The 23,601-nt window shown below is 44.8% G+C and overlaps 1 protein-coding gene across 2 annotated transcripts in view; it reads right to left on the bottom strand.

Annotated features, from left to right (window-relative positions):
- The window catches only part of pkp4 (plakophilin 4), a 64,371-nt gene that overhangs the window by 23,248 nt on the left and 17,522 nt on the right, over window positions 1-23,601 (bottom strand). The window contains exons 3-8 of one of the 2 annotated variants that reach the window (XM_071523065.1): window positions 16,366-16,478; window positions 12,033-12,067; window positions 9,444-9,569; window positions 8,803-9,002; window positions 7,678-8,239; window positions 5,190-5,216 (exon numbers count right to left, since the gene is read on the bottom strand). In XM_071523065.1, coding sequence (XP_071379166.1) covers window positions 5,190-5,216; window positions 7,678-8,239; window positions 8,803-9,002; window positions 9,444-9,569; window positions 12,033-12,067; window positions 16,366-16,478 — 1,063 coding nt within the window. The remainder of the gene's footprint in view (window positions 1-5,189; window positions 5,217-7,677; window positions 8,240-8,802; window positions 9,003-9,443; window positions 9,570-12,032; window positions 12,068-16,365; window positions 16,479-23,601) is intronic. The other variant, XM_071523066.1, reaches the window with a different exon arrangement.

The following is a 23,601-nucleotide window of genomic DNA, read 5'->3' as shown; positions in this document are numbered from 1 at the left end:
TCAACGGTTTGAGCCCTACAAGAGGAAATATGTGTCAATCAACTTCCATGTGTCCTGTCAAAGTGTCACTGAGCAAGACACTGAACCCCTACCAGCTCTCTCATTATAAGTCACTCTGGATAAGAGTTAAATGTCGAAAACCTACCCGAGTGGGAAAGAACGGGTGAGGTAGGTAGATGAAGAGAAGGATGGATAGAAAGAGAGACAGAGGGATGGTGATTAGGGCAATAAAAGAAACACAGGGTTAGAAAGAGCCACTCACTATCCCTGTGTCTGTGTGTATCACTGTCAATCCACATTAGCATCACAGAGTGACAGCAATAAAGTTGCGACACACAATGCCCACACACCACAGCTCGGCTAGAGATATACACCCAACACAATCACACACACTGGAATAGGGGGGAATGCAAGTAAAGGGGGGTAGAGTAACAGGCCATGTTATCCCTGTTTGAATTTGACAGCTCGACCCTCACTAAAGACTTCATTAAAATATATTTAGTGCTCATTTCCAATTCTGTGTAAAGCTAAAGAGCCATTTGTAGTTACTCACCCCCAGCTCTCCTAATCTTCTCTCTCTCACTCTGACTTTTTCTCTCTCTTAATGATTCTGCTCTTTAAAAAGCAGTCAGTTCTGTTTCAGCTTTCCCCTTTAAAAAAATAACTCAGAGGCAAACTGCTCATTTGACTCCCTTTGCTTACACAGAGTAATGGTTTATACTCATTGAAATTAACCAGCTTTTACTACACAGTTTAAAACCTGACACAAACAGTTCTGAGGTGAATTGTCCCTGGTACGCTGCAAGAAAGAGAAGGATGTGAACCAATCAGAGCAGGACCACAGCAGATGTTGGGAAATGTGTCCTAAAGCAAACAGCCAGGGCTTCTGTAATCAGCCATAGGCTCACCTGCCATTGACAGGAAACCCCACAGAGGTGACTCCTCCAATTAAAGCTCCCTGCCATACAGGTCACTATGACAACAGGCTGCGAGGGGGCGGAGTGAAGGAGCTAGTCCTGTCTGACTCAGGCCCTGCCGGTCCAGATGTGAAACAATAACAGCAGAATGAGTCTGCAGTAACATCTGCTGTGCTGCATAAAGCCATATAAATCTGGTAGGCAGTTATTACCATTCACTCAGCCCCAAAGCTTCAAGGCTATGGGTTTTAACACCATGACACACACACACACCGCTAATATCAGCCTGGAAATCTGATGCCAACAAACACACATATGGGCGGGTGTGAGTGAGTGTGTATCTGTGCTCTTTCTAAAAGGTGTTTTGTCTGTTTCAACCATTCAAGTGACTCTGAGTGATTAGTCAGCATTTTGTGCACATACATAAACACTTCAAATGGATCTACTTCAGGAGGTGGTTTGAATGTATTTTTTATTCCACCTGACAGTTTGTTTAATTTGCTCATTCTGAACACCAAGCACACCGAGTTCATGAAATTAAACTCTCAGGTGTCATTATCTATGACATTATCTAGTTATTATTATAAATATGTAATGATTCAATCATAGCACAAATACACGCTGCCTATGGTAATAGTGCCCTCTTTCAAGACAGGATAAAAGGCACCACATTCATTTTGAATTTCACTGTGTAGGAGATCAATAATGGGCTGCAAAGATTCTATCAAATTAACTCATAGGCTAATGCTTGAAAATGGACCACGATTAGACCAGATTCAGCCAATGATTAGCCTGATCAAATTAAATTGCAAGCTGAATCTGTTTCATATCTTATGATTATGATAAGCTCTTTTTTTCATTACACGCACACAAATGTTCACTTACTGTTAAAGAGTACTAAAGAAAGATGAGAGCGTGAATGGAATATGGACTGACTCATTCAAAGCTGAAGTGAAACAGAAATAGACATGGGTCTACTTTGAAAGGGAGACGACAGAATCTGAATATAAAGAGAGCTCAGTTTGTTTTCCCTTGGCTCCATTTGTTTCAAACAGGACTACACGTATTGTGTGTGCACATGTGTATGTGTGTGAGTGTGTGTTTGTGTTCAACCTTGCATCACTGAACCTCACTCAACTCTGAACCCCAGTGGATCTGGGTACAGTTGGAAACTGACTGCTCACTGCACATTTCACTAGGCTCCAAACATCATTTGGGTCCCGTCCAACCGCACGAGCCCAGGCGCAGACAGCTGCTAAACACCAATGCTGCCATGCAGAACAGGCTAAATGAGGGATTCTTATCACAGTTTCGAGATGGAGGAAATGAATAAATAAGCATGTTTGCCTCCGGAGGGAGCGAGGAGCCTCTGGGGGCAAGACAAGGGAAGTTTTTAGATATAGACAGCAGGGCAGAGAGAGGCTGACCTCCGGAGCTCCATGCCCTCACAAAGCTTATGAGGAGAATCCACAATTCAGCCTCAAACAACTCAAAGGATTAAAGATTAATGCTTATAAAATGGATGGTTGCGGTCCAGATTTCTGATTGGTTAAGGCTCGTAGACATGGTCATTAGACATGGTCAAGCCTACATAACCATGAATTCAAATATTAGTACGCTGGCTGAAAATCACATATTGCTACTTGTGTGTCGCTTAGCAACCACATTGTTTAGCTACTGTTCAGGAACTTATTGTTAGGTGGAAAATCAATATTTAATTATTAGCAATTAAAAATAAATGATTTTTTTTTTTTACATTTGGGTTGAAAAGTTCAGCACTTTTCAAACAGCTGTGAGGGTTTTAGGCACTCGGGGAATAACGCCTCTTGAGCTGTTAGCAGGCCCTCTCATGGCTCATTGCCTAAATGAATCACTGCAGCTGCAATATATGGGTTAACAATACCAACTGCATGGTACAAAATGATAGGACTGTCAATGGGTTGGATTATAGACCCGAATTAATTAAACTATAGACTAGATATGGACTAGAATATATTAAACTAGAATATATTAAACTAGGGTTGAATAGTAAAACTACTCTAAAATAACAAATACAAAACAAAAAAAATATCTATGTGACAAATGGCAGGCACATTATAGGACTATGCAGGGGAGGGAGGATAAAGGAGGGAGTCGTCACCACTACAGAGGGGTGCCTCTGCTGTGTGCTGTAGTGGCACATTCAATGGCCCAGGCAGCCTTTCAATCTGTGGCAGTGCACACAATAGCCACTAGCAGTGGCTTGGCAGGAAATCAGTTCAGCTTCTCTTGTTCAAAGGTTTCAGGGGGGAGAGGATAAGGAGAGAGAGGGGTGGGGGGGGGAGAGAGAGAGAGAGAGAGAGAGAGAGAAGGGAAGAAAAACGCAGGAGAGAACATGAGGGTTGGGGTACAAATGAACAGTGGGTTAACGAGGCAGTCTAGGACCACATCAGAGACTCCGCATCCCATGTAAAGCCTGGCCATACGATCGGCGCTTTCGGCACTGCTGTGCCTGAGTGAGAGGGACAGAACCTCCCAGGCATGGGAGCCTTCATGCATATCTCTCCCTCTCAGCAGCCTGACTCCCTGTAAGTAGCAACATTAAAACAACCTTAGAAGAGGCTAATCCCTCTGCCTTCTTTATTCTGCTCCCCTGATAGAAGCGCTACAGTCACTTCTAAAAGCATCTGCAAATTGTCAGGGAGAAATAACATACTGCTGTCTATTGAGGATGAATGGCCCGCATTCCTGGTGCGTTATAGTCATTTAATTCTCCCCTCAGCTCTCTCACCGTGGCTTTAACAGATTGCACTTGGCAGAGGCTAGACGAAGGGCGGTGGCGGCTTGGCGCACGCTTGCTCCTGCTCTGGAGAAACAAACATTTAAATGGATGCAGCTGACTGCATTCCTTAACAAAAATAATTTTCAAAAACCCTCTCCAAGAACAAACAGAGCCCAAGGAAAGGAGCTGGCATGCTCACCAGAATATGATTACACATACAAGGGAGAAAAGCTGGAAAACTGTAAATGTGCACCACTGTTAACACTATGGCAGCTCGGGCTCTTAGGCTGTGACGCCACACCTGCAGATACACCATTTCCCCCTGCTCTTTTTTTTTTTTTGATCCACTGTGCTCTCAAATGGACATCAGGCATAATGACCACATTACAGGGACAATTTGTCTTCATCTTCCATTTTTCAGCAGCAGAGGGAAGGTATGACTTCCTGCCAATGACAGTGCAGGGAGCAGAGCTGGGTGGGGGGAGGGAGGAAAGAAGGGAAGGGAAGAGTGGGGGAGACAAGAGGAGACGAGGGGTAAGAAAAGGGATAGCAGTTTGTTTAAGGCAGAACAGGGGAAAGCACTGGGAGCAAGGAAGGAAGGAAAACAAGACAGAATGTGTAAGTGAAAGAGCCAGAAAGAGGTGAGGAGAGGAAAGCAGCATATTCTGGAAGGAGAGTGACAGCAAACCACTAACAGCTACAATCTCAGGTTTGGGCTTTCAGGTGGCATTTGTCAACTGCATGCAAATGAGCCTGGCCATGTGATCATCCCATTTCCTTCCACTATGGCTCGTCAAGCACTTGTGACAAAATGCCTGTGTCAGAGGCAAGGCTGCAGTGTGGGAAGGGGTGTGTGTGAGAGAGAGAAAAGGAGACAGAGAGAAACAGGGAGAAAGAGGGAGCGAGGGAGAGAGAGGGAGAGAGAGAGGGGTGAAGACAGGAGAGAGAGAAAAAAGAGTGAGGCTGAGGGAAAGAGTGAGATAGAGAAGAAGGAGGGGTGCGGTGGGGGTGGGGGTGGAGGGGCTTCTACCTGATAGAGACAGAGAGAGGAGAGCAGAGCTAGGATGCTAGGCTGGGCTGACCAGTGTCTCAGTCTGCTTGGAGGAAAAGGACTGAAAACCCATTTGTGTCTGCTGGAGACATCATCAGTCATAGCAGTGTGTGTATTTGTGTGTGGGTGTGTGTGTGTGCAGATTGCTGCCGTCAGCACAGAAACTAGAGTAATTGGCTCCCTTAAGATGACTCTTCCTAATTGACCTCAGTTGAAGAAATCAACAAGTGAGAAATAGTCAAACCACAGTGCTGTACTTAGGTCTTGGGGGTGATAACACACTACAATAAACGGGTTAACATTTAATAAAAGGCATTTCCCCAATGACCCTTTAAAGTGAATTAGCATGGGGGGGATGATTTAATCATGAAACAAAAGCACATGTGTACATGCAGCGACACCTTAATATAACACACATTGTGGAGAGGATGATGGGGCATTAATAAAAAAAAGAGTTCACCTTGAATATCATCATCAACCAGGGCGTCTGAAGATATCCCCAGGCAGCATGAAGTTTAGCAAAAAACACACAACAACACTCCATTAACCTCATAATACAGTGAGCTGCTGAATAAGTGCTTCTCTCAACATTTGGAAGAAAACAAAAAGGCTGTTGGTTTAAGGGTGGAGCAATGAGTTCGCAGCCTTAAATAACTACCTAGATTTCCTGTTCCTGCAAAACCTGCCTATTATGGGAATGGGAGCAATTTTTGTAATTTGTATAATCCCTCCGCTCTGTATCAGCCATCATTTTCATTATCCACCCAAGCTATATTCTTATCTACAAGAGATACTTAAAAAAGTGGTAGGTGATTAGTTTTGGGGTTGAAGGGCTGAGAATGAATGAACACAGCCTGACCTCTTCCTGTTACTGTGAGGATAAACTGGTTGGCTCTAAATTAGGATAAGATATATACATCAGCGCACTGATAATATCACCTGACAGTGGTCTAGCACAGATCTACGTTTGGTACATATATTCCACAGATGGTACACCAATAGCATAAGCATAAAATATAAGATTTCTGTTTGGTTTTGGATTTAAGTCAAAACAGTCCAACAACAGAGGATGCTTTTGATGGTATGTGGTGGTCAAATACAAGTAAAAGCAGCCCTTTGTGTCACAATTTTAGAGCTAGGAGGAAAGCTCCACCTGGCAAATATATTGGATTTTGTTAATTTTCCTCCTGAATTGTTCACAATATCAGTATCAGACCCAAAAATCCTTTATCTGTCACACCTTAATTAGCAATACACATAACAGACAATACTTTTGTGGGAAAGCATGCTTGGATGTTGACTAGATATTACCAGCATCTAATCATCATGAAATCTAGCTAGAAAAGCATGAGAATTACAAAATTATCTGTAGTGTAATATTTTTACACTCTCTAAACGCAACAGATTTTGTTCGGTTTTCCCCACCCTGCTTTGCAGCAGGAGCGGAACCCCTGTAGTGAGAAATTACAGGAGATATTAAAGAACTTAATTTTATTTCAGCTGTTTAGCGCCAAAGGCATCCCCGCGACTCTGAATAGGAACAAAACCCAGCAGAAAATTAAAGATAACAGGAGAAACATCTCCATATGGCGCCTTCATTTCAGAAGCAGTGAGCGAGAAGACGATGAGCAAAGAGGACAACTGTCTCATATTTACGAGCTTTGAAATGTCAAGCTCGACTTGGGGCTGACATGCATGTAGGGACACCACAACAGATCTATCAATCAACTGTAGAACATGTGAATTACTTAGAGGAGCTGTCAAATAGCACACTCTCAAGAGAAGGCCGTCACACTCGGGCACTTTGGATTCGTTTTTATAGACTTCCCAGTTGAGTGAATGACTAACAAGGGAACTAAAATCTGCTCAGTTGTCTTAACATACTGTACATACTTGCAAAGTGTCATAGCACAAATATTTGAACAAATTTCTGAATTATTTTCCTCCCACACAAACGTTTTTAACCTAATATAACCTTCATGCTTTTAATTTCTTACTGCTCTGGGTGATTTTTATCAATGGATGCCTTTTAGGGCTGGGTATCGTTTAAAAAATTATGATACCAGAGTATGAAAATCTCATGTGTAAGTCGCTCTGGACAAAAGCGTCTGCCAAATGGGAAATTGCAATACCAGTACCCTTAAAGTGATACCGATACCAATAGAGTACTTCATTCGATACCTTTTTTTTAACGTTTTGGTGGCATCTTGGCACGCTGAACTGCCAACGTACTCGACTTCACCACCACAGACTGTATGGGTTGTAGTTGCTGCGGTAGTGGGCCAATCACACGTTGCATTAAATCGAAGAACGCTTGCGGTGATTGGCTGTGAGCAAAACCATACAAATAGTCATTTTTTTCTAGATCTGTGTACAAAAAGTATCGAATGCAGGTATCGTTTGCCTGGAGAAGTTTCGATACTACTTGGTACTGGGTTATTTCATACCGATACCCAGCCCCAATGCCTTTCCATTAATACTGGAGGTGTGGCTCTATCAAATTCAGGAAATTACATTGCCTAATCATATGGATGCAATTGCCAACCCTGCGGTGTTGCCCTTCCTCCAGTGGTCTGAGGGACACGCTGTGAGTCCACATTAGAGGAGCTGGCCTTGGCCCATACCACACACACACACACATACACACACACAAACATGCACACAGTGACTCACACAGCTGCGTGCCAATGGAAAAGACAGGGCTGCAGGGCTAAAGAAAAAGGGAAACACCATGCACTCTTTTCCTCTCTTATTCAAGGACAGAGGATATTATTTTACTGTCTGACTTTTACTGACTTGAGATGTTTTATATCTTTGCCCCATGATTGGAACAGAACATTGTGGTAAAACTGTACAGTCAGGGGACAACAGTACATTCATTACCTCCTGATCTGAGAGAGTCTGACTGAGCTGTAGAGCAGAATAGCTCTGTGTGTGTGTGTGTGTACCTGTGAGGCTGTCAGGTCGAGTCATCCTCTCGTAAATGTCGTAACTCTGGGCTCCATAGGGGTCGCCGTCGTGGAGCATGGAGCGCGGCAGAGTGGAGCTGTAGTGCTGGGGCACGGCGGTCATACGGGCCCTGACCGGAGAGGACGACTGAGCGGGCTGCTTGGTCAGAGGAGGGTTGACGCCGTCTGCCATCGTGAGAGGCGAGCCCATGCGGCCTGACGACGACCCCGCGGAGGCCTGGTAAGGCGAGGTGGTGCGGCTGGCGCTGCCCGAACGTGAGTTGGCGGAGCCCATGCGTCGCAGGGCGGCGGGGGAGTTTTTCTGCGTGGAGTAGGGAGAGCCGCCGCTGCGCTGGGCAGAGGGCAGGGTGGTGGAGAAGATGCTGGACAGAGGTTTGGGTTCTGTGACGATGGGTGAGCCGTAGGCGCTGCCCACTGAGGTGCGTAGGGAGCCGCGGGAGGGGGACAAGCTGCTGGCGTAGGCTGGCGACTGGGTGCGAGAAGGCACCGAGCTTACCCTCCGCATGGCCCGGCCCGGCACTGCAGTGGTTACCGCCGGAACCTGCAAGTGGGAAAGAATGATGGCTTCATGTATTTGCTTCTTTAACCCTCAAGGAGCTATAAAAATCATATTAACGATGATGTTGAACACTCTGCAATAAACTGACACAATGAAACTGAAATGGTTAATAGTACAGCATTACATAAACCAATTCATTATAGGGTAATGACTGTATTCTAGGCTATATTTATTTTCTCCTCCCCCTCCCCCCTAAGTAGTGTGCAGCAGTGCCATGTGGTCTCTCAGTGGTCAGTGTGTACAGCGACGGATGAAACATGATTGTGTTGCAGTGCTCTGTCCCTTTAAGCATTGCGTCACTGCTGCCACAGAAAAAACATGTAACTGCAATTTTGGTGTTTTTCTTTTTTGGTTTGAAGTTAAAGCTTACATAGTCATTTTTGTGAATGAATGAATTTCATGACCCCTCAGGCCCTTGAAACCTGCTAAACTGTGACTGTTTAATTTAAAAATTACACAGCTTTTGTTGAGAAAATAGGTCTTTGCAGATATGTGCTTTTTTTCTGACAACAGCAATATGTTATATGTGCAGTAGCTGGCAATACCTGGGTTGAAGCCTGGCCCTCGGCCCTGGCATTCCTCATCAGGGTACCTGTGCCAGGGCCGGTGCCAGGGAAGGAGTGCTGCATCCTCAGCTCAGCCTTGCCCAGGTTCTGGCTGCTGTAGTAGCCACTGCTGGCATCCTGGTAGCCACTGTCCGAGTACGAGTTCATCTGAGTCGAGCTGCGTGAATTCCCTGCAGACCCTGAGAGACAGTGAGAGAGAAAGACAGAAAGAGATGCAGAGACAGAAGAGAGGGAAGGGGGAGGGGAGAGAAGCGAAGGAGAGAGAAAAATCATAAGTGGTTTCATAATAGACATGACCTTTACCTAGACTGCATCACTAATGACAAATGGCACAGCGGGGAGGACTCAGTTCTACCATCCTATGATTCAATGTGCCATACTACATCATCCAGCCATTTGTAAGCTGTGATGAGGGATCTGTTCTATCAGTGACACCCAAAGTATCATCAAGAGAGGTGAAGAAGGAAAATAGAAAGGAGCAAGGTGGAATGGGCTTTCTGTACCTGAAGCACTGCCAAACCTGTTAATGTAGTGAGGCGATGCAAGACAAGACAAGGAAAGACGAGTTGGAATAAAAAAAGACTACAGTAGGTAGAGAGAAGGCAATAACAGACCCTCACTTTCATGGAGAGAGGACTGCTCTGGGGAGTACAGAGACACCTGCTCCGACTCAGTCCTGATGCGGTAGCTGGGCGACTGGGAGCTGTCAGTCACCCGAGACTTGGTATCCCCCGAGGCGGAGGCATCTGGGGAAACACAGCAGAGCAGGGAGTCAGGGACAGAGGGAAAGCAGTCCGTCTAAAACTATGATAGAGATTTGGCTTTGGAGGGAAAGATTTAAAAACTTCACATTGTTTTAGTTCAGAAGGAAAAATAATAGACAATCATTTCCACAACATTAATTTCACACTCATGTACAGTTGGAGTCGTTAAATTTTATTGTCCTAGTAAATCAAGCAAGTGAAATTAGGCAGCGTTTCACTCCACAGTGCCGGCAACTGTGTATACAGCCCGGCTCTAAACAGTTTCATTGCTGTAACATTTCCCTGAACCCCCTCTCTTCATGCATGACAACGACCAGTGTGGCAAACGGGAACTGGAATTAGCCCTCTAATGTCTCTAGTAAACTCTGCACAGTGTTTCCCCACAATCACAATCTAGTTAAGCGTGACCAGTGTCAATGGGTTCCTCTGCAATCACTAGAACAATGGGCGGCAAGCAGAGGGGAGCGAGGAAGCAAACATCGGCAGTCTGGGTCTCACAAGTCCAGCCTGGCTGGCGTATGGATGAGAGTTGAATTCCGTGGAGAAGCCGCCTTGTTGCCCTGGCTCGCCTGTTTGCATAGATCTGTTGACACAGAGGCCTAGTGTGTTTGACAGCCTGACGGCTTGTGCTCCCACTCCGGACCATCTAAGCATCCTGCCTTCCTGCCAAGAGAGGCTCTGTTCATCTGCCTGGCCCCTCCAGCTGTACCGACAGGCTGGTGATCCTGCAGCGCAAAAACATTCCCCCTCATACAATTATTATTCCTAACGTAACATTATTGCACAACCGCTGCGAGGACACTCAAACCTGGAGGACAGGGATGCATCTACTGTGACTGATTATGCTGTCTGCGTTTAAAAACATGATGAAAAATTCACACGGGCGATAAAAGGGAAAACAGTATTTACAGTAGAACAATGAAGCATTTCTACAAGGGGGACACTTTTGATTGAATAGCATTCATGTGCCCTCCAAACCCTAAGTAATAACAGCACTGAACAAGTCTTCTGTCTCTAATAGTAACTTTCCATTCAGGCAGTGAGTGTTTCTGGCACACTGTGTGTCATTTCAGACCACGGGGCTCTTGTACTGAGCCTTGACCCTGTTTGATAAATGAGATGCCAAAAAGCCAGAGAGGAAGGGAGAGAGAGAGAGAGAGAGAGAGAGCGAGAGAGATAGAGAGAGACAGTGAAAACAAAGTGAAAGAAAGACAGAGAGACACACATAATAAGACAGAAAGTGAGAAAGCTTGCATTCTGGTGTGTTTGTCCTCTACAGTCTCAGTGGACTCGAGGTGTGACTGCATTGTCATTTCCCGGGGCTAAAAAGCTTGTTTCCACAGTAACACTTCCATCCCAAACTCTCAGGCAGGCGAGACATACGGTGGCCCATGAGGCCAATAAGCCTCAGACAAACCTGGCCCATTACCTTCTCTGCCACACCCTTAGATTTGAATTAATTTAGATTGGGAAAAGTACATTACCACACCTGGCTATCATCTATCATCTACAGTACAATGAGAAATCAATACGAATCAAAATAGCGCTTGCGATTACTTCCCGGCAGTGTTCTAACACTAATGAAATGCATTCAGCAAGGAAATGGGGAGCGGGCAGCAAATGAGAAAACCATGTACTATTAATATTCCCAGTGCATATGTACAATCATAACCCCCCATAGGCTCCTCTGACAGGATTGACAATAAAAGATTAATGACCACTGCAAAAAATTCACTAAGTTCCATTATACAATTAATAAGCCATGAAATACATTAGTAAATGCAGTTCATTATCTGTTCTATTCTGAAGATCCTTCAAGGATGTGGGCTAAACAAACAGAGACCCAGGGGGTCTGGGGGTCTGGGAGAACCCCCCCCCCCCCACCATCACTGAGAGTCTTGTGTCTGAGTGGGCAGAATGACTTAGAAAAATATTAGAACAGGAATATGCCTGAGGCAGACTGTTATTGGGAGCTTGGTTCGTGTTAACAATGATTACTGAGGAAATGTAAAGCATGCCTGTAGTGCCCATCGCACACACACAAGCGTGCACCAACACACACACACACACACACACACACACACACACACCTCTAACACATACACACTGATGCAAAGACACACACAAACAGTGTTCATTCAGCCAGTATTCAATAATTCAAAAGGACATTGCTGAACAGTTATGGACTATTGCTGTGATGTTAAATGTATCAGAGCTGCCTACTCCATAGTATCAGTTAGTCTGTGTCTCATAAGGTAACCCAAGTAGATGGATATTAAAGTATGGCCGTAGTTACTGGCCATTGACTGAGTGTAGCGGACAGCAAATGTGATGTGAATGCATGCATGTTAATGAATGCCATGATGACAAAACTGCAGATGTTTTGCTATAAAGAGCAGCTAGAGGGAGAGATACCCAACCATTTTCGTGCTTCAGTTAACATACCTGCAGTTCTCCAAGGGAGGGACTTCTCAGACGAGCTGTACAAGGTAAAACGGGAGATAAAAAAAATGAATATATACAGTAAAAGCCAGAGAGAAATCACAGTGAATGACATGAGTGAAATCACCTGGAAGAGACACCTTGGAGCTTCATATACTTGGGCCTTTCAGCACAGGGACACCAATGGTAATCACAGTGTTCGAGATAAAACAGCTAGAGGTGCAGCGTATGCCGAAGTACAGATTTGATGTTTGCAACTTAGATGTGAAGTCCATTCCAGGCGTTTGTGTTTGTCGAGATCTAAAAGGTGCCTTTGGTGACAGCAGGTGGTTTGAGGACCTGGCAGCGTCGACAACAACAGAGCTATACGAAGAGATTGCCGTTTCTGTCTGTTGCTTTTCACCTACAGCGCTCTTTGATAAACACGCTAAGCCAATAAACACAAAAGGCCAGGGGATGGATTCCATCCTGATGGGAGATGAAACTGAGCACAGGTAAGCGAGGCGAGCTCCTAGAGTAAATATAAAACCTATTGATCTTTGTTGGAGAAATGTGGTCAGTACCGATCATAAAGTACACTCACACACACTCACATACAGTACACAGATACATACACCGACACACTTTCCTGCATGTTGATGACACAAAAACCTGACATGTATGCCGGTGTATATTCCAACAGGACAGAGTGATTCTCAGTCTCCAAGGAATAATGAGGGAGAATGCAGGGCCAACCAGGGAGCGTTCAAAGTCCATGACAGCCAATTCAGCCACAACACTGAGCCTGCCTAGTGGCCTCACAACAGAAAGGATCTAGAGGCAGAGTGATTGATGGTGAGGGTCAGTGGTGGCTGGTCCTGGATCAGTGGGGGGGAGGAAGCACGGGCAGGTAAGCAGGCAAATAGCTCAAAGTGACGGCAGGCCCGGGGCGGGCAAGCACAAGGCACCCATCCCCGACAGCGGGACTGCTACAGGGAAGTGGTGAGGCGGGAGAGGGTTAGCTGCGGTTTTACTGATGGGGCCATCGCAACTGAACCCAGGCCCACCCAAACCCGACAGCACTCTGTGGGACGAAGAGCGATTCTGCCCACCCTTCAACAATAGTGAAAACAGGAGAGAGTGGAGAGGGATAAGAGAGAGTAAAAAAGAACGTTGCTGTGACGCTTTGTAGCTTGGTTAAGGGAGAGCAAGGTCGTGAGAGAGTGAGACAGAGAGAATGTGATAGTGAAAGAGAGAAGGGCAAAGACAAAAAGAGTGAGGAGGGAGGGTCATAAGAGAATGGCATCGTATGAGAAAGCAAGGGAGAGACTGAGGTACAGAGAGTCATGAGTTGAGAGAGAGAGAGAGTGAAACAGAAAGGGACAGTTTGAGATTGAGAGAAAGACAGAGAAAAAGAGAGAGAGAAAGAGAGAGAGAGAGAGAGAAAGAGAAAGAGATCATAACAGTGGGGCTGAGTAAGCTGTACAGCACTCCAAAATGATTATAGGGGAGGCATAGCAGAAAGGAAAGTGCGGCACCAAGACATGTTAGCCATAGCACATAGACATTTTAAAAGCCACCTGAACAAATTCAACCTATGTAAGTACCGATGAACCTGTTTGACAAAGTGAAAGCAATTCAGAGCTATTCTTCTAAAGGGCTATTATTACGATGGATATTGGCCAAGTGGTGGACATTGGGGCAGTGTTCTTCCCACCCTTCTCGTTTTAAAACCTGTCTTTGCTGGTCATTACTACCAAGCACCTGCTGTTGCCACTGCTCCTATTTTTCCATTTAAAGCGACACTCAATGAGCTTAAAGAAGCAGGACAGGGCTCTCAGAATTTTAATGAGCATGCAGGCAATTAAAAAGGAGGAAGTTTGGCGAGGTGTGCTCCACTGAGCCACGGCAGATGAAGTAGAAGAATAGCTACTATCATGATGCTACACCATCCCATCATGGTGCATGCTGACTGGCTGGCTGGCTGGGTGGGTAGAAAGAGTGTAAAGAGGTTGTAAAACTGCTGATGCTCACAAACAACAAGCCCAACCCTGACAGGACACTTTATTTCCCATCATTCCCTTTGGCTGGTAAGGGACTGGCTGGGTGGGAGGTCTCGTCTTTTAGGAGTTTTGCCAGAGGTCAAGTTTGACAACTACCCCCAGATGCTTGTAGATATGAAGGCGGTGATCAATTCTGGAGGTGACATGAATTGTGATGACTCCCATCAGAACCCTTAAGTGTGCCATCACCTCTATTGTTGTCCTGCTGAGCTATTGAACAAAGCAGTGTGACTTCCACGGCTGGGGCTAATCTTCTCCATTCACACACAAATGTACTTCTTTGGCTTTTACAAAGGTGTGAAAATGGTGTTGCATGTTTTCTTTAGAGAGTTGGTGGGTGGCGCTGGATTGCTACTGATCCCCCAGTGGGAGTCTGTCTGCAGACTGAGTGGCTCTGAGGGACCACTTGATAGCACTAGAGTCTTTTCTACAATCCAATACCTGCTCTCCATGCCCAGTGCAGAGACAGGGGTGAGGTGGATACAAGACACTAACCTTGGCTCAGCCTCTCATTTGCTTCAAATTACCAGTTAGTAGGTAGCTAATCCTGGATATAAAACTTGCCAGAAGCTAGGTACATTGTAAAGCAACACAGGTACCATCCTGTACTTCACCACCATTAAACTGTGGCCCCTAGCAATGATCTTCTAAAAGCAGATTACCATGTCAAAGGTTCGCAAACTTCTATTATCTACCATACCAGTAAAAGTGCTACAATACCAGAACTAACAAAAGTTGCATCTAAAAATAACCTTGAGGTGCTACTCACAATTTTGATGCATGTTTCTCATGAATGATGAGGACAGGACAACCAATAGAAACAAATTGTGATATGCTGTGATCTCACATCTCCAAATATAGTCAATGGCATGGCTGGATTCACTTCAACTGAGGGCTGAAAGCATCTTGAGGAGGAAATAGAAGTAAATCGCCTGGCTGTGTATATTTATGGAGGGCTGTTGTATCCAGACCCTTCTGTGGTCTGGCAGCACTTGAAGCTGCTCTATACCTGCACCTCTTGAAGCAGGGAGAGAGGGGAAATGGACACTCATACTCCTGAGTGCTGCATGCTGCTGATGGTAGGTGAGTGCTATTTGCAGGTAAGTATGCTGGGGTGCAGGCATGCTTCATATGATTACACACAACCAGAAAAGGCCACAGAGCGCCATTACAGATGATTAATGTCTAAGCCTGAGTTTCACTATTATAACCTTATATGTAACCACAAACGTTCCACTACGGCACAACACATTAGACTTAATTTCACCTGAATATAAGGGAATAAGAAATAAGAGAAATTGTGGTTGACCAGTAGTCAAATACCTGTAGTTACTCCCATCAGCATAGTGCTCAAACCTGGCAGCCTCAATCAAAGCAATGATATGCAAAAGCAACAAAGAACCATCATATTAACAGTGGCTGCTAAAATGTGCCCATTAAGCAATTTCTTAAAATGTCACAGTCCATTAACCTCCAATGTAATTTCCCTTGCCACTTTAAGGAATTAACATTTTAACCAGACCTAAAAGACGGTCCACATTTAACTTGCTCAATAAGTATAAGTCCAACTTAAAAGTGTGATCCCATGAATTAATGTTACAAAACACACACGCATCATCTTCCATTCCATCTTTCATATCTGAGAGGGAGGTTTGAGCAATATTGAGGCAAAGCTCATTTGTATAGCTGTATGGTTACATAATGTGACCATATGAGACTGGTAGGTGAGACGCAGCAGACAGGACAGAGTGTGTGGTCAGTGAGGTATGATGACAGGCAGGATAGTGTCTTAACTAATGAGAGGGGAATGAGCAAACCCAGGAGCTGCTGATACCGATGGCAAGGCTTCACTGAGCACACGACACGACACTCCTGTACCATGCCCTTCCACAAACACACAGACACGTTCTCAGTGACAAACGAGGCTCAGCATTTTGCCTACGAACTCAGTTGTATTTCATTTTAATTACAGCTCAACCTAGAGGTGAATGAAGCAGATTAACCACGACCAAATCCTGTAAATTTTGTGCACCCTTCTAATTGAAGTGATTCTGTTTCTGATTAGCTGAGATGACACTGGAACAATTCTGCCCCTTTCAAGCCACTGGGGGCAGAAGGGAAAAAAATCTACTTCCAGGTTTATAGTCCAATCAGATTTGAGCACACTGCCATTATGCCATAAGGTTACACTACGGAATACGGCCACTGCTGTGAAGGATGAAAAAGCCATGTGTTGGATTGCGGCTGATTAGGAACACTGTGTGTGTGTGGGCAAGTGTGCATCTTCGCATTACCTGCTGCTAGCAGCGCCTGGCGACTCGGCCCCGAGTCTGCATCTTTCCAGCTGATTGGCCACAATCTGTCTCTCCACCTCCAGCTCCCTGGTTAGCCGCTCAAACTGGAGCTCCTATGCGCACGCACACGCACACACACACACACAGACACACACACACACAAACAAACACACAGACAGCAAGAAAGCAAAAAAAGCAAAAAGGGACTGAAGGTCAGGAATGCAATCCCATCAAAGTGAGCTTTAGGTACTTCCATTGACAGATGTGACAAATGTGAAGTCAATATGAGGGAGGCAGTATGACAGTTTGACAGCTTGCTCCAACAGCATTATGCTTCATCATGGCATGTAGGTTAATGATGACACAAAATAGACCCTTGGGGTAATAAAAAGAAAGCAAATCCAAAAGCAAAGGTTCTCTGACAAGTAGCTCAAAAATACAGACCCATGTACATCCCCTTACACACACTTATGTACACACACACACTCAGGGTATGTGGTACTGACATTTTATCCAGCCCACACAGAGAGATAAGCACCACTTTAGTGGGTGATATTCAGCCTTGGCGGCACTGTTCCTATGGGAGCCATGCAGAAATCAGCATCTGACTACTCTAATTATCTAGCCTGAGCAGGGCTATGACTTGCACAGCACTCTGGCTCCAAGCACTGCATCATGACACATACACACACACGCACGCACAGGGTCTCTTACACCCAGAAATATGAGTGCACACACACACACAGAGACACACATATTTGCAAACACCTCTCTACTCACCCACGCCCCCACTCTGTCATTGCCAGTGTATTCAGTATCTCTGCCCCCCCCCCCCCCTCCTCCATGTTTATTGCAAAAAGCCCTCACTTACCGCACCACCATGCACATCTTACTGTAGGCAGTATGCTGGCCTAGGTGTCCTCAGTCGTCCTGTGTAATCTCCATTAACACGGTCATTTACATCCACAGCCAGGTGCATATACACACAAACACATGCATCCACACACACACAAACACACACGCGTGGGTTCTCAGTGCCTTCTGTGCCCTGTCTCAGGAAGTTTAGCCACTCTCTGGAGCTTGGGCCAGCCTACTTTTCACGCCTACCCTCCAACCCTCCTTTTTCACCTCTGAGGGTGCTCTGAAATTTTCCCTCCACACCGGAGGCTTGGGAGAGTAGAGGCACCCCCCCCCCCCACACACACTCTTCTCACCCATCCCCCAGTCCATTGCCTTGTCCCCTCCCCTGCTCTGCTCTGCTCTCCTCTCCTCTAGCTTGATTCAGCCGAAGTCATGTGTAGCTTGACTGCGGTGAGAGAGGGGGAAAACTGCTCAGTCCTGTTTCCTCAACATCAGCCAGTGTTACGCTGCAGATTCCTCAGGAAGTAGCAGGGAACATCCCAATGTCCGCTCACTCCTGATACCAATGCGTGCACACATACACACACACGCACACAGACAGAGCATGGATACAGCTCTGGGAGCAGGACAGAGATAAAGTGGCCACAATACTGATCTACTCACAGGAAATGAGCTATCAATCCTCTGTGTGACACACACCCCCTACCGAGAGATTTAGTTACGCAATAATCGCCAATTTCAACCGTCCATTCCAACCAATCATCCCTCTATTCCATTCATCACCATTAGAGGGATAGGATGTGTCCAAGTATGAATGTTCAGAGTGTATTATGAATGTATTTCAACACTAGGAATGTGTAGCACTTCAACACATTCCATTCCTGTTCTGTTTTCCACACAACATTCATATTACAAATTGGCTGCTGGAGAGATTAATTTTTAGCTTACGAATCTTGAGATCAGATTTGTTTTTAGCGGGAACTAGAACATGTCCAGAGGATATCTATTAACTGCTTATCCAATTGAATGCAAAGCACACACAGAGAGAGATGTGCAGAGGAGCCCAACAGCAAGCAATACCCCCGCCCACCCCAACTCTCAGTCCTGCACAGATTCAACCACATCCTCACAGGAAACCACACACAGCCTGTAGGTCACCACCAGCATGAACTGTGCTCGCAGCTCGTCCCAGGATTCAGCCCTACTAAGCAGTGTGTAACGTGACAGCGCTAGGCTATCAGATCACTGCAGAGAGTGGGAGGATTGCTTGAGACATTAAGAGAGAGATAAAAGGGAGAAATATTATGACAACATTCCTGCGCGCACACACACACACACACACACACAGGCCTGTAGCTGGTATAGGCTTACAGTGCTGTGGTAATAAGCTACAAGCTAGTGATCAGAATTTATGTTATGTGCAATTATCTGATTATTAATATTTGATTGTATTTAATTCCAAGCTATCTGAATGAACATGAACCGATATAAATTGTACAGTATCCACTGTTATAATATTTTAATATTTATAATATTGGATTGCTTAATGTGACTGTTTATTGTTGATGGTTATATCCTTGCAAATGCTTTGGCAACACAAATTGTCTTGTCCTGCCAATAAAGCTTAGTTGAATTAGAGAGAGGGAGAGAGAGAGGGAGGGCGAGAGAGAGAGAGAGAGACAGAGACAGAGAGACAGAGACAGAGACAGAGACAGAGACAGAGAGAGAGAGAGAGAGAGAGAGAGAGAGGTGATTCAAACATAAACAATTTCACTGCCACTAGGTACGAGTCTGGAATCACTCTGTGAGTCTGCCACTGATGTGCAAGAGAGAGAACATAAGGTGATAGTGACAAGAGAGGGGGATGATCCACATGGACACACACATAGAAGTGAAAAAAAAAGAGCGAGAGAGAGAGAGGGGGGAAGAGAGAGAGTGAGAGAGAGAAAGACAGAGATAGAGAGAGAAAGAGAGAGAGAGAAAGAGAGAGAGAGAAATTTAACATTCAAATATTCAAATACAGTTCACTGCCACTAGATATGAGAGTCAGGGAGCACTAGCCCACTGCCTGATTTGAAACGCTGATATGGAGGAGGAGATCCCTCCAGTAGAGTGTAGATGGCATTCATACAAACAGAAATACACACACACACACACACACACAAACAAAAAAATGCATGTGTGTTCATCTTCATTCTCTCACACCCACACACACGATGATAAAATGCTTCTCACACGTGAAAAGGATATTGAGTTAAGCGAGTCATGCATGAATATACTAATGAGAAAGATGCCATGTATGGTGAGATATATACATCAAACCCCTTTGTTTTCTGTCTGAATGAAGACAGAGATGGCCTATTTCTGTAACTGGCACTATTCTTGGCCCACTGTTTCTCTGCCTTCCTTCCTTTAAGCTCATAATCCAATTGTCTTGTTTGGCAGTGTGTGGACGTCCAAGGTCCAGCGCCTTCAGCTTAGGCAGCAGTGCTCGCAATACAGTGGTACAGGCCAGCGTACAAACAGCTATGTCTTACTAAATACTTCACACACACTGGCTGGCTTTCAATCCCGCTGATTAGAAAGATAGACTGTGATCTTGATCAAACAGAGCAGGGAGAGACATCTGCTGCAGCCATAAGGCACCGAGGTTTCTGTCACTACCGATGGTCGGAGCCGCTCCAAGCCTATAGCAGGCAGGCATCCTGTCTGCATGCCTACCCCCGCCCAGCCTTCCTCTTACTATGGAGAAGCATGGAGGCGGTCCAAAGCTTCCTGCATGGAGCCCTCTTCTCTAGGACTTTCCTGTCGCTCGACAAATTGGCTGCAGCCCTGTTCTCTGATGTAGAATCATTGGATTGGTGGATGGGCTTTTACATTTTTATTACTGATTTATTTATTTGATTTATTTATCGATCGGAATGCAATTTCCGGGTGGCTGGCAGTATTGACAGGCACAAAGTTGACAGGGGTCAAGTGGCCCGCTCTCTCCCACCCTGCAGCCAGTCATTATACAACATGGCACCCAGTCTGTCATGCTGAGTTTACTACCCTCTCAGGTGGCATTGAGGATTATTGCCATGCTTCTTTGCTATCACTGTCCTCGGGCTTTAACGAGCAAGACCGGTGAGAAAAGGCTTTTTATAGCTCTCTTACTCTCTTTTTCCTCACACATTTCAATAGACCTTCCCTACTCTGCATGACTCATTAAGACTATTACGAAGCCTATGATGGATATGGATCCAATACATCCATAATTAGCTTGTCATGACACATGGCTACATGCCAAAATGGGCACCAGTCTGATGAAACATGAGCAAGGATCACAGCTCCTAAGTGGGGCTCATATTAGCCATGGAGGGATATTGCTCTATACTCACTGCCCTGTGTAATTCATTGTGTTTTCAGCGCTTGGCCCCTACACAGAATGGGACACATCTATTCAGCTTAATGATCCGCCACGTCAGGCCGAGCGCAGCAGTAATGACCATTAAACAAGGCCTGTGCTTATTTAGCCCATGTGGGCCCAGCCTTCGCTTGGTGCCAGGCTTAGTGTGGAAGAAGGGCAGTGACAATGGGTGGCCGGCTTTCCTGTACCAACAAGGCCGCTCACTTCATTGTTTGCAATCACAATGAGCATCAGTCTGTCGGAGCCTGTCGGGCCTGATGGGCCTGTAGTCCCAGAGCTGAATCAGATCCTGTCCCCTCGTGTCCCCAGCCGGGCCCAGAACAAACAGATGACACACGGCAGCAGGCCACGCCACCAACACACACGCTCCCATGTCATCTTAATGGGTGCTGACAATACGAGACTCATCTGAAAGGCCTGAAGTGGACTCTGCCTTGCTGTTGTCCGCTGCTGGTTCAGCATGGATCAGAGTGGCCTAAGCCCTCCCAAACTCCAAATGTCATGCAGAAATGGACTGGACATTAAGTTCCAGGAAAGGTTCCGGAAAAGGTTTTGTTTTAAAGGTTGTATACTTTTGGCATTTACATTTTAGCTATTTAGTTGATACTCTTATCCCGAGACACTTCAAATGAGTGCAACATAGGGCTGGGCGATATGGCCTAAAAATAAAATGTCCGACTTTTTCCACACCCGATTTACGATTTTAATAAATTTTGTTTTCTTAAAAACAAACTATGAAAAACATATGAAACACCAGCACATCTGTAATGTCTTTCCACTGGGGCTCCTTCTTGTCATATGGGATGCCACAAGAAAATGATGCTGCTAATGTTACCTGCTTTTTAGCAGCCATTTGGGTGCTGCCGCTAGCTCGTGCATCTCGCAGGGCCACACACTTCTCCCAGTCGGCTGCTGCCTCTGTCGGAGATGCTAGAATAAATTTGTCGCGCTGCTGCCTTTAGTTGCCAAAAACTTTAGACAAACTTTACAGCGGACAGTGCTTCGCTCGACGTTGCAAAACCAAACCACTTCCAAACGAGCTCCTCACTTGTAGAAGCCTGTGCTGCCACCTTGATACTGTGTTTGTGTCTGAGGGGAAATCTCGGTGGGCGTTGTAATTTGAGAATTTGAGAATTTGCTAATTATTATTAAACAAACATTATATCCAATAATACCATGGTTGCTGCTGCCCAAACATAAGTCTGACGTATGAATATCTCAATGCATTAAAATATGAAACCATGAGGGCATTTCTCTGGTGCGAGGCAGCACGTTTACACACTATTGTTTGATTTATACTACATATGCGATATCAGAAATCCTGGATCCATTCTCTAAAGGTGTTATCCAATTCTCAGACAAGGATGTAGGTCATCTACCATCCTTTAAAAACTATAATTTTGTCTTATCAATCATTCTGTATGAGTAAGCGTAACTGTTGTTCCAAATGGTAGCTTTCTCACTTTGGAACAAAACTCTTATAGGGAGATACACGCTCTCTTCAGTCCAAAACCGAGGCTGCTGACTCTGTGGAAAGCACCAACGTATCAATCAAACCAAACTCTTCAACCCAGACAGGGGAGATTGTCTGCTATGTAATAAAAATCTGTCTTTCCTACGTGAGTTTCAAACATCATCCTCACACTAATTGGTCAAACCACACACCTGAGTCAGGGCCAGTGTTGAAAGCAGACGTGTTGTTTCACCCCTGCAAGAGTTTCTCTATTGGACAGCCACAGAAAATGATAACACGTGTCAGCATATTGCCCTGGTGTGTGTATTTCTGCTTACAACTTCCAATTCTAGCGAACCACTTGAATACATTATTATATGCTTTTTAATGCATATCTAATGCTTTGCCAGGCAGGTTTGGGTGCATGATTGTGAAGATTGATTGTGGAAGATTCTTCTCTCTTTAGTCAAAATGAAATCTTATGATTGTAATTGTACTCTTCAATAACTTTCCCTTTCCCTTAAGGATACAAGGCTCCTGGCCAATTAAGCAGAAGACAGGAGGCAGGAAAAGACAGCAAAAAGAAATGTATTATGATAAGCCATGTAATCAGGCTCATTATCCTCAGGGGAGAGCAGCTTTCAAAATATAGACAAACAGATGATCAACAGGACAGCAACTCTTCCAAGCACACAACAATATGCATTTATCATCGCACTGACAGAAGTAAACAGGGACTTTCTGCCACAGCGGTCCTGTTCTTCATAGCACTATTTTTTCTGATGAAATTCAAAGTACTGAAACTAGGGCTGCAACTAATGATAATTTTCACTATCAATTAATCTATAGATTATTTTATTGATTAATCGATTAATCATTTAGTCTATAAAATGTCAAAAATAATGATAAATGGCCATCACAAGTTACAGAACCCAAAGTGATTCTTAAATTTCTTTAACCAGCAGCCAAAACACCCAAGGTATTAATTTTATAATGATATGAAAAGGAAAAAAAAGCAGCAAATCTGTGAAGCTGTAACAAATGTTTGGTATTTTACTTGATAAATGACTAAACCGATTAATTGATTATCAAAATTATAATTGATTAATTTTCTGATGATCGACTAATTGATTAATCGACAAATCGTGAAAAAACTGAAACTCAGAGTATTGTAGCAGTATAGAATGTTAGTTAAAGGAGATAAAATAGCTTAATTTGTGTAAAACGCATTCTTTAATCCAATCCTGTACAGGCATTCAATGCAATTATTAGTCATTCCAAGCTGTCTGCCAAAAGCGTTCTGACTGGGAGACGTAAAAGTAAATACAACCTGCCTACTGGAAAAAACAGCAGCATCACTCTACCTCGCACAGAGAACAAGGAACCTAAAACGTCACAGTCCGCACACATGACAGATTAGGAAAGCGTGATGCAGTGCCGGTGGTGAGTGAAATAGTGCTCAATTTTCTCTTGGTGACTCAGCACCTGACTACGTATGAGCAAAAAGGAATAG

Source organism: Centroberyx affinis, unplaced genomic scaffold (genome assembly GCF_046629955.1).
Source record: "Centroberyx affinis isolate AG114_WGS23_722 - 3 ecotype Tasmania unplaced genomic scaffold, CSIRO-AGI_Caff_v1 ptg001058l_1, whole genome shotgun sequence".
NCBI lineage: Eukaryota > Metazoa > Chordata > Actinopteri > Beryciformes > Berycidae > Centroberyx > Centroberyx affinis.
Note: the sequence above shows the minus strand (reverse complement) of the source record. Positions and strands in the feature narration are given on the sequence as shown.